This window comes from Galleria mellonella, unplaced genomic scaffold (assembly GCF_026898425.1).
Source record: "Galleria mellonella isolate WM207_F2 unplaced genomic scaffold, CSIRO_AGI_GalMel_v1 utg83, whole genome shotgun sequence".
Taxonomy (NCBI): Eukaryota; Metazoa; Arthropoda; class Insecta; order Lepidoptera; family Pyralidae; genus Galleria; species Galleria mellonella.
The window spans coordinates 5,784,201-5,802,785 of NW_026442162.1; the positions used below are offsets into that span (position 1 = coordinate 5,784,201).

At 47.3% G+C, this 18,585-nt stretch overlaps 1 protein-coding gene across 1 annotated transcript in view; it reads left to right on the top strand.

Moving 5' to 3' along the window:
• LOC113513975 (dedicator of cytokinesis protein 7) overlaps window positions 1-18,585 on the top strand; it is a 43,375-nt gene that overhangs the window by 18,940 nt on the left and 5,850 nt on the right. The window contains exons 19-35 of the mRNA XM_052901896.1: window positions 107-256; window positions 1,172-1,349; window positions 2,248-2,489; window positions 3,180-3,361; window positions 4,056-4,135; window positions 4,821-4,997; window positions 6,665-6,791; window positions 8,067-8,224; window positions 8,897-9,031; window positions 9,494-9,634; window positions 10,357-10,515; window positions 10,698-10,874; window positions 11,182-11,283; window positions 11,924-11,998; window positions 14,361-14,491; window positions 15,888-16,059; window positions 17,217-17,397. Of these exons, the coding sequence (XP_052757856.1) occupies window positions 107-256; window positions 1,172-1,349; window positions 2,248-2,489; window positions 3,180-3,361; window positions 4,056-4,135; window positions 4,821-4,997; window positions 6,665-6,791; window positions 8,067-8,224; window positions 8,897-9,031; window positions 9,494-9,634; window positions 10,357-10,515; window positions 10,698-10,874; window positions 11,182-11,283; window positions 11,924-11,998; window positions 14,361-14,491; window positions 15,888-16,059; window positions 17,217-17,397 (2,567 nt within the window). The remainder of the gene's footprint in view (window positions 1-106; window positions 257-1,171; window positions 1,350-2,247; window positions 2,490-3,179; window positions 3,362-4,055; window positions 4,136-4,820; window positions 4,998-6,664; window positions 6,792-8,066; window positions 8,225-8,896; window positions 9,032-9,493; window positions 9,635-10,356; window positions 10,516-10,697; window positions 10,875-11,181; window positions 11,284-11,923; window positions 11,999-14,360; window positions 14,492-15,887; window positions 16,060-17,216; window positions 17,398-18,585) is intronic.

The window sequence follows — 18,585 nt, forward strand, 5'->3', positions numbered from 1 at the left end:
AATTCATTAGAATTATTATGTGTATATTAGTTGGGCTAACAGTATACTCGATATTATTAGCATAAGGACTAGCAACCTCAATATAAACATTTCCTTCCCTCCGCAGGGCTCTGTTCGAACTGATGGTAAAGTCAATGGTGGAGTACCTGTACTGGAGCGGGGCGCACGAGGCGCCGAGGAAGGCACGCTTCCCGGACCAGTTCACCGATGACCTCACCACCCTCGTCAACAACATCACCGCCGAGATCATCTCCAAGTTAGACCAGATGCTATAGTAGCTTACAAAATAACGAAACAGATTCTGCTCAATCAAAGATATATTATTTCAGATAAAATATTTTAAATGTCTTTCAGTCAATATATCTAATGATTAGTAATTGACAATGTGACAGTGGTATGACATAAATCATTTAGATAGATACTCTTTATTGCTATAAAGATTACAGTAGTAAACTTATTATAGATACAAACAATTATAAGAAATAATCACAATGAGAAAACAATGGGCGACCTTATCGCTAAAAGCGATCTCTTCCAGGCAACCTTTGAGTGGAGAGGAGTAATTACAAAGTTTTATCGGTGGCACGATTTCGTCATATATTTCATTTATATATCATTAAGGACCTAACATAGAGCCTTGTGATACACCAGAAGAAAATAGAAATTATTGTTTTAAATCATTTGCATGTGTCCTTCTTTTTCGCTGAATAATTCTTCAGTTAATCTAGCAGAGCTTTCATGCTATTCTAGATTGAAGATATATAGTTATTTTACTAGATATTGTGATTTAAAATATGACAAAGGAGTAGCAACACCCGAATGGTGCCTCGTATTTTTTTAATGGATGATAATGGAATGGCAACCCCGCCTGCGCTATCGGTACACACCGGTGGGGCACCAGTGAGGGATGACAGGTGAGAATGAAGCAGGTCAGTGAGCCCATCCTGACAAATTCAACAACGAATCAATCATGATGGTTTCCAGGGGGAACCGCGTGGAGGTCGACCTAATAGGTTTATTGCTAGCAATGAGGTTGCAAATCCCCATTACTAACAATCCCTTCTCCCCCTGGTGCCTCGTATTTAAACGATGTATTGAAAGCGTTCATGATAGTCTCTTACCAGTATTTTGATTATAAAATTAAAAATAAATGTAACTTATTGTACCACAGATACGGAAAGAACAGCAGACTTACACAGAGCTTAAACAATAGCTTGGCATTCTTCTTGTTCGATCTGCTGAGCATTATGGACCGTGGGTACGTGTTCAACCTGATCCGAAGCTACTACAAGCAAATGTGTGCGAAGATAGCTTCCCTACCGGACGCAGTGCCGCTCGTACAGTACAAGGTACGTGTTGTATAGCAAATAATTTAAATAATTTACTAATAATATTCAACCTTGGAATGTCGTAATAGGCTGCTAAATAAACACATACAGTGATATAGAAATAAAAGAAGGAAAACTCGAAACAAAATCCTATGGTATATTATATCTGGTATATACAGAATACCAGAGGGACACTTTGTACAAAAGTCGATTGCTTAGGTACCTCTGTCCCTTTCGTGTTTCAACCGTGAAGCAGTTGTGTTTGCATGGCTGTGTTTCAGTTTGAAGGGTGGGATATGGCGTGAATTTACTGGGTACAGAGGAATAACACCTGAGTCCTAAGGAATGGCAACGCATGGGGGGTATCATGGGCGAAACAGTATACTCTGTTATGTCCATGGTACTGCTCATGTCTATAGGCGACGGTTACCATTTTACATCAGGTGGGCTGTCAGCTTGTTTGTCATTCTAAGTTGTATAAAAAAAAATACAAAATCCAATTTTTAACTGTACTTATATTTATGAAAATAGTTTTATACTGTCTTGTTTGATACAGCTACTGGAGAATTTTAAGAAAGAATAGCAATGAATGACATCTATACCTTTAGCATTTATTCAAGGAATGAATGACACTGATGACATTGTGGCATACCAACATATCTTATACTCGTAATACCCACATAATATATGCTTATACAAGTTTATTTTTCTATCTTAGTCTTACTCTATCAAGAATGAATTTTTGAAAGAAATATTTATTTATTGCTTAATTTCACACATAAAAAAACATTTAACAATAAACAAAAATAAACACAAAGTAAAAGCACTAAAATGATATCCCTCAGCTATACGCCATGTTCTATCGAATATGACGCTGATTGTCAGTGGCGGGAATTTTAAATTTGGAATCGTTGTGCAGCTCGCGTTCCTGCGTATAATCTGCTCGCACGAGCACTACGTGTCGCTGAACCTGCCGGTGGCGGCGGGAGGGGTGGGAGGGGCGGGCGGCGCTGGCAGCGGCTCAGTGTCGCCGGCGCCGTCGTCGCACTCGCTCGCGTCGCATTCTAGCGCTCCGCACCACCAGCTCAGCCACGAGTTCCGCTCGCGGCACTACCTCGCCGGCCTGCTGCTTACCGAGCTCGCTAACGCACTCGAGTTGCAGTCAGTACCCCCCCTTTTTTTTTTTAATTAGTTACATTTATTTATTACAGCAACCCTGTTTCTAGGATGTATTTATAGTACATTACTGCAGCGGTCAGCAACTGAGGCATTGATGGACGAACGTGCAAATGTGGGCCGAGGCGTAGCCGAGACACACATACGTAAGTCCATCAATGCCTAGTTGTGGCCAAGGCTCGTATAGTACTTTTCTCAAACAATGCGCGGAAATCAAAAACACAATTTTACTTTTTGAGTTCAATGACGAATAATGAACAATAATAATTTTTCACGCGCCATAATGTTCTTTTGTTTTTTTATTTTTTTCAATAAACAGTTTTCTATTTGTAAATCAGTTCGAAATTTAAATAAAACCTTTTATTAGTTACCTCCTTGGTAGCTCGAAGTAAAAGACCATTCACAGTAGTTTTAACACTAAAAATTACTGAGGCGAAATGTGTAGCACTATTATTGTTTAAGACCATTTGTAGAAATCATTTTTCAAATAATTATAATTATTTGATATCAAAGAAAGAGTTCCACATATGAATAGAAACAGAATAGTTTGCTTCATCCTGTCCATGTGTATACGTGACGACTATTGTTATCTTAGACGTGGGTAAATCACTCGTTTACGATTGCAAGTGAAAGGTAAAAAGCGTAACGAGTGGTGGCGGTGGTGGTGGTGTGCAGGAGCCCGGCGCTGCAGGCGAGCGCGGCGGGCGCGGCGCTGGCGCAGCTGGCGGCGCACGACGCGGACCCGCGGCTGGGCGGCGCGGAGGCGCGCGCGCGCCTCGCCGCGCTCTACGCGCCGCTGCTCGGCCTGCTGCTGGACGCGCAGCCGCACCTGCACCGCGGGCCCGCGCCGCACCACGGTACGCCGCCACACGCACACGCACTACACACGCGCACGCACGCATGCACACGCGTGCACACGCACGCACGCACGCACGCGTACACACGCACGCACGCATACAAACGCACGCACGCGTACACACACGCGCAAACAAGTGCTCGCGCACGCACACACATATATGTGTTGGACAAAGCTAAATAAAATAATATACAACAGAAAAAAGAGATCGGTCTTCAAGTTTTTTATTAGTAGACTAGCCAACTTCAGTAGACTGTCAATAATAAAAAGAATTAATATTTTTACCATTGAGGTTATCTACTCTAACAATATGCACATAAACACACGCGCGCACACACATGTACACAAACACGCACCCCTCTCTTCCTCCACACTGCACAAACACTTCAGTTTACATAAGATGTATTTCCAAACTGAATGATAATACACATACGCAGTACAGCTTTCATTATCAATTGTCGTTGAATTAAATAATAAGGTATCTAACAGGCCGCTGCTGCGAATGGATGTACCTCAAGGGTCTATCCTGGGGCCATTCCTATTTTTAGTTTATATCAAAGATCTTACATTTCCCATGCAAGATAGATGTAACAGTGGATTAAAAAAATGTCAATTTAAAAATGATTATAAACAAGTCCATTTGAATAAAAATGATGGTGAAAGATTGTGTTATTTATTATATTTCTTTGTTACAGACATACTACAATTTGACAGCGAGATCAGTCAATTTGAGAATTTTTACTCAACGCCACCCACAAAAGCAGAGGTCAAGCAGGTCAGTCGTATTCAACAATTTTTACCTGTTGCTTTAAACTGTACATGATCCTCCCATTTCATGGACTGAAAATACGCCAATGATCATCCCTTAGGTCCCTAGGTCCCAACATAAAATTTGCCATCCCTTCCTTTTCCATGGGTGTCGTAAGAAGCGACTAAGGGAGGGCGAAAGATGGACACCAGCGTTCTTTTTAAAACATCTCTAAAACCTAATGACGGTTGCCATCCATCCATCTGCCAGGCGTGGCAACAGCCGATCTTTCGCGGTTTGTTTCAAATTATATAACTAGCTTTTATCCACGACTTCGTCTGCATTAATGCAATATTTTACTGACCAGCACGTGATCTCCGAACATCTGATCGTTCTAATATGCCGCTTACTTTAATCGACTTTCTTAGCTCATCTCATTTCTTTGTAACTAGCTCCGGATTTCATGAAAACCAATGAAATTTCATGAAATCTCTTTCAAACATGTATATATATATATATATATATATATATATATATATTAACAATTAGTCCATTACCTTAGATTGTCTTGAAAAGATTGCTCTCAGCAATAAGACCGCCTCACTGTACTTATACAATTGTATCGTTGTGTTTGTAAATTGTGTTGCCTATTTCCTACATTGTATAATGCAAATAAAGTGTACTCGTTGATTCAAGCAGTGCATTGTTGCAGGCCGGGCGCGCGCCGCTGAACAGCGAGACGAGCCGCAACCTGGTGATGTGCCTGGTGTGGCTGCTGAAGAGCACGGAGCGCGGCGCGCTGGCGGCCGCCGTGGCCGAGCTGCCGCCGCGCCGCCTGCGGGCGCTGCTGGCGCTGCTCGACCTCGGCTTCCGCTGCCACGAGTACAAGGTACTAGCAGCTATTAGCTCTCCCTGGGGGATGTGCTAGTATACCGGCGCATCCCCCGACTGGTAGGGTGAGCACGCCAGCCACCCTATCTTGAGAGAGGAGACCTGCTCTTACCATCAGGGGGCGGGTCGCTGCCGTCGGAGATGTGGTAAATGCGAAAGCGAACCCATATCTCCGACATATGGCACGTCGAGGGTATATCGTCGGGTTTTTGGTGGGTACACTCCCACCTTATGGGGGGATTCCCACAGTACCTATTCACCCCCCACAAGGTGTATGGGTCTGCATAAAGCATTTTCCAGACATTAAAAAAAAAGGTACTAGTAGCCCACGGGACCAACAGCGGGGATGGGATTGTTAGTAATAGAGAATGATAGTAATTCAATACCTTTTGCCAAAGGGAGACTTTGTACAAAAGTCGTTTGCTTGGACACCTCTGTCCGTGTTTTAACTGTGAACCAGTTGTGTTTGCACTGCTGTATTTCAGTTTGAACGGTGGGATGTGAAAGTGAATTTACAGGGTACAGAGAAATAACATCTGAGTCCTCAAGAATGGCAACGCATGGGGGGTATCATGGGCGAAACAGTATACTCTGTTATGTCCATGGTACTGCTCATGTCTATAGGCGACGATTGCCACTTTCCATCGGGTAGGTCGTCAGCTTGTTTACCATTCTAAGCTGTATAAAAAATATATATCAACCTCCACGCGGTTCCCCCTGGAATCCATCATGACTAATTTATCATTGAATTCATCACGATGGGCTAACTGATCTGCTTTTTCATCCTCACCTATCATCCCTCACTGGTGCCCCGCCGGTGTATACCGATAGCGCTGGCGAGGGTACCATTCCATTATCATCCATCAAAAAAAAAAGGGGACCAACCGATACAATTCTAATTATATTTATTTGCTGGGAATGTCGAACATAATAAGATAGAATCAATGACGATAGGCTCGCACGATCAGCCAGTTTGGCACGCAATATTTTTATATATATAACTCATAAAATTATATTTGTCTTATATTTATTTATCAATTGACAGTTTATTATATTATGCATTAACATTTTATTCATTTTAATAAGTGCATTAATAAATTAAATTGGAAAAATTCATTAAAATATGTCATTCATTTTAAATTTAAAGTTATCATTAATGGAATAAAACATTTGACTTCTAGTTAAACAATAATTTCTTATTTTTTCCTTATTTTTCATCATGTTTATTATGTTTGTAGCTTAATATTGTTAATTCTGCATGTACAAATATAAAGTATTAGGTCTTGTGTGTTGGAAGGAACTGGCTTACAAGGCACAGGTTACCCTAATTTGTAAGCTAGGGCAAAAAATATGTAACAGTGTAACCCTGTATTTGTTAATAGTTTTATTATTATTATATTTATAAGTCAACCATTTGAATAATTTGCTATTAAACCATTTTAAACAGAGAACAGTAACTGTAACAATAACAAGTAATATAAATATTAATAATACCTTTGAAAGACATACAGGTGACCAAAGGATCGGGGACGACCGAAAAAAGAAAAAAATCGTAGTTTTTTACAATCCAATATACTGCCACTTTGAAATCCATTTTTTTACACCGTGACCACCTTATATTTCTTAATAGATAATGCGTTTATATTAGCAATTTGATGTTTAAAGGGCCGAAAGGAGATCATGAAGTGTGCTCAGCAGAATGTACGAAAGACTACAGACATAAAATCCAAGCTCGAGGACGTCATACTCGGCCAAGGGTCGGCACGGAATGACTTTATCATGAGGCGTAAAGGTATTTCATAAAATTTATGTATATGATTTATAATCTATGAATGTGCATTATTTTAGTCTATGATCGATAATGTAACGTAAAATAGTATAATAATAATTACGATCATTGTTTCTTAATAATATACTTTCAATAGAAATATTGCTTTACGATGTAAGTAATTATAGTGTTGAAATCAAATAATAAATTTTAAAATATCTTGAGTCAACGTTCGCTCAAACAAGGACACTCATATTTTGTTTAAAAAAAATTTTTTTGGGATGATATGTAATAAGAATCGTTGCAGCGAATTAGAATTAATAAATGCAATACTGGGGCCGATTCTAAGGTGTCCTTCCTTTAAATTACTGTTTTACGGACCGTCATATATTAAAATTATAATAATTGTAACATAAATCTGTTACAATGTTACTTATTGGTGAAAATACATATTGATGCTTTCAATAGAGATTTATTTATTTATTTAAGGCAAACAAACAGCTAAAATAATACATAATTATATACTTAAATAGTAATTTGGTAGCCAATAGAATTTGCACAAAATAAAATACTAAATTAAACAAAATTAAACAAATATAAACAAAATTAACAAATATAAACAAAATTAATTTTTAATCAAAATTTCGTTGTAATATCCAAATTAAAATATCAAATAAAAACAAGCTGACGGCCCACTTGATGAAAAGTGGTAACCGTCGCCTGTAGACATTTTTGAATATGTATTCGGGTTCACTATATTACTACTGAAATATCAGTAAAAGACCGGGTCGTACTTTTGACGGCTGCTTTTATTCTCTACAACATAGCCGCCTCCCTAGTGTTGCCCTCGCTCAAGCAAAGCATAGATAATAACAATAATAAATGTACAACAGACATGAGCAGTACCATGGATGTAATAGAGTATACTGTTTAAAGGAATGGCACCTCAGAATGGACCACACTAATAAATAGATTGTGAACGAGAGACTTTGTACAAAAGTCGATTGCTTGGGTACCTCTGCCCTATTCGTGTTTCAACCTTGAAGCAGTTGTGTTTGCATGACTGTTTTTCGGTTTGAAGGGTGGGATATGGCGTGAATTTACTGGGTACAGAGGAATAACACCCGAGTCCTCAGGAATGGCAACGTATGAGGGGTGTCATGGGCGTAACAGTATACTCTGTTATGTCCATGGTACTGCTCATGTGTATTGGCGACGGTTACCACTTTCCATCAGGTGGACCGTCAGATTGTTTGCCATTCTAAGTTGTGTAAAAAAACAAAGCGATTCCGTTGTCAGGCGGATGCCGGCGCGAGCGCTGGCGCAAGGAATGGGTTCGTGGCGGCGCTCGCGAGGCGGGCGGCGGCGCGGCGCCGCGGCCGCCCGCCGACCTGGCCGCCGCACTCGCCGCCGAGGTCGCGCTCACGCTGCTGCACGCGCTCGAGACCATCGTGCAGGTACCGCCGCCACCGCCTGGCGGGAACGACACTAACCATAGAGCGGTGGGAGGAAAAAGATTGTTAGTAATGGAGACTGAGAATCCCATTGCTAGCAATATACCCAACCAGGTCGACCTCCTCGCGGTTCTCCCTGGAAACTATCATGGATAATTCCTGATGAATTCATCATGATGGGCTAACTGGCCTGTTTTCATTCTCATCTCTTCCTTCACTGGTGCCCCGCCAGAGTATCCTGTTAGCGCAGGCGGGGTTACCACACCATTTTCACCCATTAAAAAAAAAAAACCATAGAGCGGTGTCTCCCAAATGCCCATGGCTATTCATAACACATGGGGACATAAAGGCACAAGTCAAGACACAGAGAATAAATAAACTACTTGTCCCAAAAAGTTCATTGACGCTGTATAAAAAAATAACGTCTCATTTATGACACAAAGAATATTTAATGGGTTACCTTCTGACGTTATTCAGGTATTTCCTCTGATTAAATTTAAAAAAGCCTGTAAAGTATGGCATGACTGGCAGAAACCCCCTTGTGAGGGAAGCCTATGTTCAGCAGTGTACGTAGTTATATTCCCCGAAATAGTGGATTACGCGTACATTCTTGCGTTAGCGATTGCTATTCTTCAATTTGTAACCATTTATTTCTTTGTGATGGTCTTCGCGCAGACGTGCAGCAGCCTGGAGTGTGGGCAGAGCGTGTGCAGTGCAGCCTTGCAAGTGTTGCTACGTGCCCTGCAGCGTAATCAAAGTACTACCGTGCTGCAACACATGTTTGCATCTGTACGCGCGCTCATACTCAAGGTAAGTGTAAGCTCTACTCGCAAATGTTTATATTATATTTAAAACATTGGTGACGCCTTTGCTTTGGGCTATGATTTGGGATGAGCTTGTTCGAAAGATGCGTAAATAGTCGATGGAAAATTTTATATGGAAATTTCATACTTGAATAAAACAAAGTTTAAAACTCTTCTAACTAATGACCCTGTTAAAGAACCCTTTTCAAGTGTTGTTTGAAGGATTTTATAGCAGCTTCCCATAAACCATCGAAATAAAGAAACATAAATTAATCAAGAAAATAATTTTAATTAAATTTTACTGACCTTACACTGACTTCCATAAAGGACCTTACACTGACTTCCATGTAAATTCAAATCCAGATCCAATGTTGATTATTTAGCGATTAATCATGGTTAGAAATTGTGTAATTGGAGGAGTGGAACAATAATGTATACGTGTGCCGTGACTGACGTGGTCTGTCGGCAGCTGGGCTGGTCGTGCTGCGGCGAGGAGTCGGGCACGTGCCGCGTGCTGCTGCGGCACTGCGCCGCGCCCGCCGCGCCGCCGCGCGCGCACGCCGCCGCCGCGCTCTACGCGCTCATGCGCCAGCACTACCAGCTCGGCAACGTGAGTCACGCCTGCAAACTATTACTAGCCTTGAAATGCTATCCACATTATCACACATTGTTACTCTGTCTGAACAAGTGCATTTTGTTGGGGGATTGCTATCAATGTACCCCATCAGTACGACCTCCACGCGGTTCCTCCTGGAAACTATCGTGACTAGTTTATCGTTGATTTCGTCACGTGAGCTAACTGACCTGCCTTTTCATCCTCACCTCTTACCTCTCACTGGTACCCCGCCAGGGCATACCGATAGCGCAGGCGGGATTACCATGCCATTTTCACCCATTAAAACAGTACATTTTGGTAATTTTAAAATTTTCATTGTTTACACATATTTTAAAAACACAATCGGAACTTAACACGATGTAGAAGCCTTTACCGGTGACTAGTACCTACATACATACTTCTTTATTGGCGACGTTTCGACGTTGATTGCACCACGTCGTGGTCACTGTAAAGGCTTTTACATCGCGTTGAATCTCGATTTTGTATTTAAAATAAGTACGTTTTGGTTCATCAGTTAAAACAATTTCACTGCTAGAAATAAGTCGATTTACAAAATATATAGCTGCTTTCACTGGGGATAACGTAAAATTTCTAACGATACTTCATACATCTGAAACTGTTCAAGCTTTAGTAGAACTCTTATGCATGATCTCTGAAAACATTACCCTTGTTTTTTTGGACAATCGTGTAGTAATATTTGATTGTACTTCGTGCAGAACTTCAGCCGTGTAAAGATGCAAGTGACAATGTCACTCTCATCCCTGGTCGGCACATCTACCACCTTCAGCGAGGAGTCGCTGCGACGTGCCCTCAAAACCATCCTCGTGTATGCCGAGCACGATACCGACCTGCAAGACACTTCTTTCCCAGAGCAAGTAAGTATAATGGTGAAAACAATGGTTTCATATTTTTTTTATTTTCCTAATCTGTCTGAACTAAAACCTCAAATGACAAGTCATTAGAGGCTGGGTTATATTGATATTTTGATACCTATTTCATAATTTCTAGATAAAAGAAACTCTGGCACTTTATAAACCTGTCTCCTATTTCTGCCCAGGTAAAGGATCTCGTATTCAACCTGCACATGATCCTCTCTGATACGGTGAAAATGAAGGAGTTCCAAGAGGATCCGGAGATGCTGCTCGACTTGATGTACCGGATCGCGCGCGGCTACCAACACAGCCCCGATCTGAGGCTCACGTGGCTCAATAATATGGCGCAGAAACATATGGAGGTAACGACCGTCTCTACTGTATTTAAGAGTTTATATTATAATCAAAATAAAACGTTTTCGGAGGATGTTTATACACGTAATATAGAAATTATGAATTTTGAAAATTGTACAGTAAATTGGCGTAATCAAGAACTCCCTTAAACTCAAAAACACGTCCGTAAAAATTTTCATCAACGATTTTTTATGCCGACGTATCTTTAAAATGCCCGATATGTGTTTCACTCTATGCAAGCAGTAAATGAGGCCCCAAAGACTTGATGAGGAATTCTTTAAAAAATATATGTAATTTTGTATTGTGTCGTGTCAGCGGTCGAACCACGCGGAGGCGGGCATGTGCCTGGTGCACGGTGCAGCGCTGGTGGCCGAGCAGCTGGGCGCCGGCGGCCGCGGCGCCGCCCTGCTGCAGCGCGTCACGCACAACGCGCTAAAGCCTGCCGCCTGCCGCCTGCCGCCTGCCGCCTGCCGCCTGCCGCCTGCTGCAGCGCGTCACGCAACGCTTGCACCTCGAATGCCGCCTGCCGCCTGCCGCCTGCCGCGCTGCAGCGCGTCACGCACAACGCGCTCGACGAGAGCTGCGCCGACAACCATAACGCCTGCCGCCTTTTGCCGCCTGCCGCCTGCAGCGCGTACGCACAACCGCTTGACACGCTGCACCACCACCTCACGCACCTCGAGCTGCAGGTACCGCCCCCGGCAGCGCTGCAGCCGCCGCCTGCCGCCTGCCGCCTGCCGCCTGCAGCGCGTCACGCACAACGCGCTCGACGAGAGCTGCGCCGACACGCTGCACCACCACCTCACGCACCTCGAGCTGCAGGCGGCAGCGCTGCTGCCGCCTGCCGCCTGCCGCCTGCCGCCTGCCGCCTGCCGCCTGCCGCCTGCCGCCTGCTGCAGCGCGTCACGCACAACGCGCTCGACGAGAGCTGCGCCGACACGCTGCAAGGCTGCGCCGATGCACCACCACCTCACGCACCTCGAGCTGCAGGTACCGCCCCCGGCAGCCTGCAGCCGCCGCCTGCCGCCTGCCGCCTGCCGCCTGCCGCCTGCTGCAGCGCGTCACGCACAACGCGCTCGACGAGAGCTGCGCCGACACGCTGCACCACCACCTCACGCACCTCGAGCTGCAGGTACCGCCCCCGGCAGCGCTGCAGCCGCCGCCTGCCGCCTGCCGCCTGCCGCCTGCCGCCTGCCGCCTGCCGCCTGCCGCCTGCTGCAGCGCGTCACGCACAACGCGCTCGACGAGAGCTGCGCCGACACGCTGCGCACCTCGAGCTGACCGCCCCCGGCAGCGCTGCAGCCGCCGCCGCCTGCCGCCTGCCGCCTGCCGCCTGCCGCCTGCCGCCTGCCGCGCGTGCCGACGAGAGCGCCGCCTGCCGCCTGCTGCAGCGCGTCACCGCACAACGCGCTCGACGAGTCACGCACGACCTGCGCCGACACGCTGCTGCGCCGACACGCTGCACCACCACCTCACGCACCTCGAGCTGCAGGTACCGCCCCCCGCCCCTGCCGCCTGCAGCCGCCTGCCGCCGCCGCCTGCCGCCTGCCGCCTGCCGACACGCTGCACCACCACCTCACGCCTGCCGCCTGCACCTGCCGCCTGCAGCTGCGTGCCGCCTGCCGCCTGCTGCAGCGCACAACGCCGCTGCACCACCGACGAGCCTGCCGCCTGCCGCCTGCCGCCTGCCGCCTGCTGCGCGCGACGCGCTCGACGAGAGCTGCGCCGACACGCTGCACCACCACCTCACGCACCTCGAGCTGCAGGTACCGCCCCCGGCAGCGCTGCAGCCGCCGCCTGCCGCCTGCCGCCTGCCGCCTGCCGCCTGCCGCCTGCCGCCTGCCGCCTGCTGCAGCGCGTCACGCACAACGCGCTCGACGAGAGCTGCGCCGACACGCTGCACCACCACCTCACGCACCTCGAGCTGCAGGTACCGCCCCCGGCAGCGCTGCAGCCGCCGCCTGCCGCCTGCCGCCTGCCGCCTGCCGCCTGCCGCCTGCCTGCTGCAGCGCGCCGCGCTCGACGAGAGCGCTGCACCACCACCTCACGCACCTCGAGCTGCAGGTACCGCCCCCGGCAGCGCGTCACGCACAACGCGCTCGAGCCGCCGCCGCCTGCCGCCTGCCGCCTGCCGCCTGCCGCCTGCCGCCTGCCGCCTGCCGCCTGCTGCAGCGCGTCAGCACAACGCGCTCGACGAGAGCTGCGCCGACACGCTGCACCACCACCTCACGCACCTCGAGCTGCAGGTACCGCCCCCGGCAGCGCTGCAGCCGCCGCCTGCCGCCTGCCGCCTGCCGCCTGCCGCCTGCCGCCTGCCGCCTGCCGCCTGCTGCAGCGCGTCACGCACAACGCGCTCGACGAGAGCTGCGCCGACACGCTGCACCACCACCTCACGCACCTCGAGCTGCAACCGCCCCCGGCAGCGCTGCAGCCGCCGCCTGCCGCCTGCCGCCTGCCGCCTGCCGCCTGCCGCCTGCCGCCTGCCGCCTGCCGCCTGCTGCAGCGCGTCACGCACAACGCGCTCGACGAGAGCTGCGCCGACACATACGCACCTCGCCGCCTGCCTGCCGCCTGCCGCCTGCCGCCTGCCGCCTGCTGCAGCGCGTGCAACGCGCTCGACGAGAGCTGCGCCGACACGCTGCACCTAAGGCTGCAGCCGCCGCCTGCCGCCTGCCGCCTGCCGCCTGCCGCCTGCTGCAGCGCGTCACGCACAACGCGCTCGACGAGAGCTGCGCCGACACGCTGCGCACCTGCAGGTACCGCCTGCCCCGGCCTGCCGCCTGCCGCCTGCCGCCTGCCGCCTGCCGCCTGCCGCCTGCCGCCTGCCGCCTGCTGCAGCGCGTCACGCACAACGCGCTCGACGAGAGCTGCGCCGACACGCTGCACCACCACCTCACGCACCTCGAGCTGCAGGTACCGCCCCCGGCAGCGCTGCAGCCGCCGCCTGCCGCCTGCCGCCTGCCGCCTGCCGCCTGCCGCCTGCCGCCTGCCGCCTGCTGCAGCGCGTCACGCACAACGCGCTCGACGAGAGCTGCGCCGACACGCTGCACCACCACCTCACGCACCTCGAGCTGCAGGTACCGCCCCCGGCAGCGCTGCAGCCGCCGCCTGCCGCCTGCCGCCTGCCGCCTGCCGCCTGCCGCCTGCCGCCTGCCGCCTGCCGCCTGCTGCAGCGCGTCACGCACAACGCGCTCGACGAGAGCTGCGCCGACACGCTGCACCACCACCTCACGCACCTCGAGCTGCAGGTACCGCCCCCGGCAGCGCTGCAGCCGCCGCCTGCCGCCTGCCGCCTGCCGCCTGCCGCCTGCCGCCTGCCGCCTGCCGCCTGCCGCCTGCCGCCTGCTGCAGCGCGTCACGCACAACGCGCTCGACGAGAGAATATAATTTATTTCACCAAAGCTAAAAATTGTCTACTTATTCTAAAAAACATATATAGAATTGTAAGATGAAATAAGTTGGTAATGGCAATGTACGAGGTATGTTGTGCGCAGGCGCTGCTGGAGCACGCGGCGAGCGAGCTGATGACAGCCGGCATGTATGAGGCGGTCAACGAAGTGTACAAGGTGCTCATACCCATCGCGGAGGAGCACCGCGACTACAAGAAACTCGCCAACATACACAAGTACGAGACTTTCCATGTACTGCATTAGAAATTGTAAAAAATTGAAAATTGTAAAGAAAGTGTAAACAAGAAAAAAATAAGAATTAACCTTTGGGTACTCTGAATTTATTCTCTTGTTTCAATCATTTATTTACGTAAACATAGGTATAGTTAGTTTGATGTTTTAGAAGGCATTGATGGACGACCGTGCAAATGTAGGCCGAGGCATAGCCAAGGCACACATACGTGAGTCCATCAATGCCTAGTTGTGGCCAAGGCTTGTATAGTACTTTTCTCAAACAATGCGCGGAAATCAAAAACACAATTTTACTTTTTAAGTTCAATAACGAATAACGAACAATAATAATTTTTCACGCGCCATAATGTTCCTTTGTTTTTTTTTTTTTTTCAATAAACAGCTTCTATTTGCAAACCAGTTCGAAATTTTAATAAAACCTTTTATTAGTTACTTCTTTGGTAGCCATGTTTCAAAGTAAAAGGTCATTCCATTTTTAAATTACAGGACAGATATGAGCTTACATAGTAATTTATCTGGCCGCAAAACACGACAGATATGCGATTTTCATACAACTTTTGCCAGCCGCTGCCCGCATGTATCTGAGAAAATAGTACATTACTGCAGCGGCCAGCAACTGAGGCATTGATGGACGAACGTAAAAATGTGGGTCGAGGTGTTGCCGAGGCACACATACGTGAGTCCATCAATGCCTAGTTGTGGCCAAGGCTTGTTAGTACTTTTCTCAAACAATGCGCGGAAATCAAAAACACAATTTTACTTTTTAAGTTCAATAACGAATAACGAACAATAATAATTTTTCACGCGCCATAATGTTCCTTTATTTTTTTATATATTTCAATAAACAGCTTTCTATTTATAAACCAGTTCGAAATTTAAATAAAACCTTGTATTAGTTACCTCCTTGGTAGCCATGTTTAGAAGTAAACCAACCAACCCGCCAACCCGCCTGCCAACCTAATATAATACTAATATAAACCTAATAGAGGTCAACCTAATAGGGCATATTACTAGCAAGGTAGCTAGACCCTAGCAATCCCCCCGGGGGAAGGGATTGTTAGTCATGGGGAGTTTAGTCCCCATTGTTATCAATACACCCTATCAGGTCGATCTCCACGCGGTTCCCCCTGGAAACCATCGTGGTTAATTCTTGTGGATTTGTCACGATGGGCTAACTGACCTGCTTTTATCCTCACCTATTTTCTATCACTGGTGCCTTACCAATGTATACCGATGGCGCAGGCGGGGTTACCATGCCATTTTCACGCATAAAAAAAAATCCCTTCCCCCCGCGCGGGCGGGCTTACCATGCCATACATTTAAGTAAGATAGTTCCTATTATAAAGCCTATTTAATAATAACGATGATGATGCACTGCAGCAAGCTGAACGAGGCGTTCACCCGCATCGACCAGCTGCACGGCAAGCGCGTGTTCGGCACGTACTTCCGCGTGTCGTTCTACGGCAGCCGCTTCGGCGACCTGGACGGCGAGGAATTCGTCTACAAGGAGCACGCGCTCACCAAGCTGCCCGAGATATTCAGCCGCCTCGAGGTACCCACTACCCTCAACTCATAACCTTTAAGAAAAGTGCATATTCCTTTTTAAAAGGCCGGCAGCACACCTGCAATGCCGTTGGTGTTGCGGGTGATCATGGGCAGCGGTAGTCACTTACCATCAGGTGAGCCGCATGCTCGTTTGCCCCCTGTGTTGTAAAGAAAAAAAAACCTTTATATACATACACCATCGAGCCTCAGAAACGTGTCAACTTTTTGTCAGCAAATTTTCAAATTATGACTCGATTGATTTTTAGCTTTGCTAGCAATATACCCTGTCACGTCGAATTCCACGTTGTCCCCCCTGGACACCTTTGCACTGAATTCCAGGTGCATTCATCACGATGGGCTAACTGGCCTGCTTTTACATTCTCACCTGTCATCTCTCACTGGAGTCCTGTCAGTGTATACCGTTAGCAGACGAGGTTACCATTCCATTATCATCTATCAAAAAAAAAATCTGTTGAGTTCTGTATTATTTTAATCTTATTTTATTCTAAACTAGCGACCCGCCCCGGCTTCGCACGGGTGCACATTACATCACATCACATTAGAAACCTTTAAAATTATCAGTGATTCTCTACTTTTTTTTTATACATCTTAGAATGGCAAACAAGCTGACGGCCCACCTGATGGAAAGTGGTAACCGTCGCCTATAGACATGAGCAGTACTATGGACATAACAGAGTATACTGTTTCGCCCATGATACCCCCCATGCGTTGCCATTCCTGAGGACTCAGGTGTTATTCCTCTGTACCCAGTAAATTCACGCCATATCCCACCCTTCAAACCGAAACACAGCTATGCAAACACAACTGCTTCACGGTTGAAACACGAATGGGACAGAGGTACCCAAGCAATCGACTTTTGTACAAAGTCTCCCTCGGGTATATTTTTATTATCTACTATATTATTATCAAAATTTATCAAAATCCGTTGCGTAGATTTAAGCATACATAGGGACGGACAGACAGCGACAGCGACTTTATTTTATATTATGTAGTGATGATACCATATTTGTACCACATCGGCAGTCTATGGAAGAGGTCTATGTCCAGCAGTGGACGGATAATGGCTGAAATGATGATGTCGAAACATAAAATGGTAATACTATAACAATTATGATAACGTATTTGTATTATGTGTGTTCACAGAACTTCTACGGGCAACGTTTCGGGCCGGAGAACGTGGTGATAATAAAGGACTCGAACACGGTGGACACGAGCACGCTGGACCCGGGCAAGGCGTACATACAGATCACGTACGTGGAGCCGTACTTCGAGCCGCACGAGCTGCGCAAGCGCGCCACGCACTACGAGCGCAACTACAACATAAGTCAGTCGCAGTCAGCATTCGTATTCACTTCATTAATTTAGTGCACATCACCGATATGTATCGTTATATAGATACGATATCTATTTATTTACCCTGAATGAATATATATATATTGATTTGTATAATATGGTATTTAGATATCGGCTGACCAATATATGACTGAAGAACCCAAATGCACAGATATATTGGACTTGGTAGACTTTTTTTTTTATTAAAAATATAAATATTCAATTTAAATTGGAGAGAATGTTACCATATTTGTACCACACCGGCAGTCTATGGGAGAGGCCTATGTCCAGCAGTGGACGGATAATAGTTGAAATGATGATAGATATTCAACCTGGTGTGGGCAATACCAAACTTGATGTATGTATCATACATTCTATTCTAATATACCAGATATTGAAATGCAATATCAATATGCGATTGAATATCGCAAAGGGATTTATGAAAAGTGGTAACTGTTGTTTATAAATATGAATAGTACCATGAATATTCAGAGGAATAACACCTGAGTCCTTAGGAATGGCAACGCATGGGGGGCATCATGGGTGAAACAGTATACTCTGTTATGTCCATGGTACTGCTCATGTCTATAGGCGACGGCTACCACTTTCCATCAAATGGGCCGTCAGCTTGTTTGTCATTCTAAGTTGAATAAAAAAAAAACAGAATGCGCTGTGGTGCTCAAGACACCCATCGTGTTTTGCCATTTCTGAGGATTATGGTGTTATGCTTCCGTACTTTTTGGGCGGCTCGAAGTCCAACAGTGCAGAGTGAGTGTATGTGTATGTGTATGCGCGTGCGCAGAGCGGTTCATGTTCGCGACGCCGTTCACGGCGGGCGGGCGCGCGCACGGCTCGCTGGCCGAGCAGTGCAGAGTGAGTGTATGTGTATGTGTATGTGTATGCGCGTGCGCAGAGCGGTTCATGTTCGCGACGCCGTTCACGGCGGGCGGGCGCGCGCACGGCTCGCTGGCCGAGCAGTGCAGAGTGAGTGTATGTGTATGTGTTTGTGTATGCGCGTGCACAGAGCGGTTCATGTTCGCGACGCCGTTCACGGCGGGCGGGCGCGCGCACGGCTCGCTGGCCGAGCAGTGCAGAGTGAGTGTATGTGTATGTGTATGTGTATGTGTATGTGTATGCGCGTGCACAGAGCGGTTCATGTTCGCGACGCCGTTCACGGCGG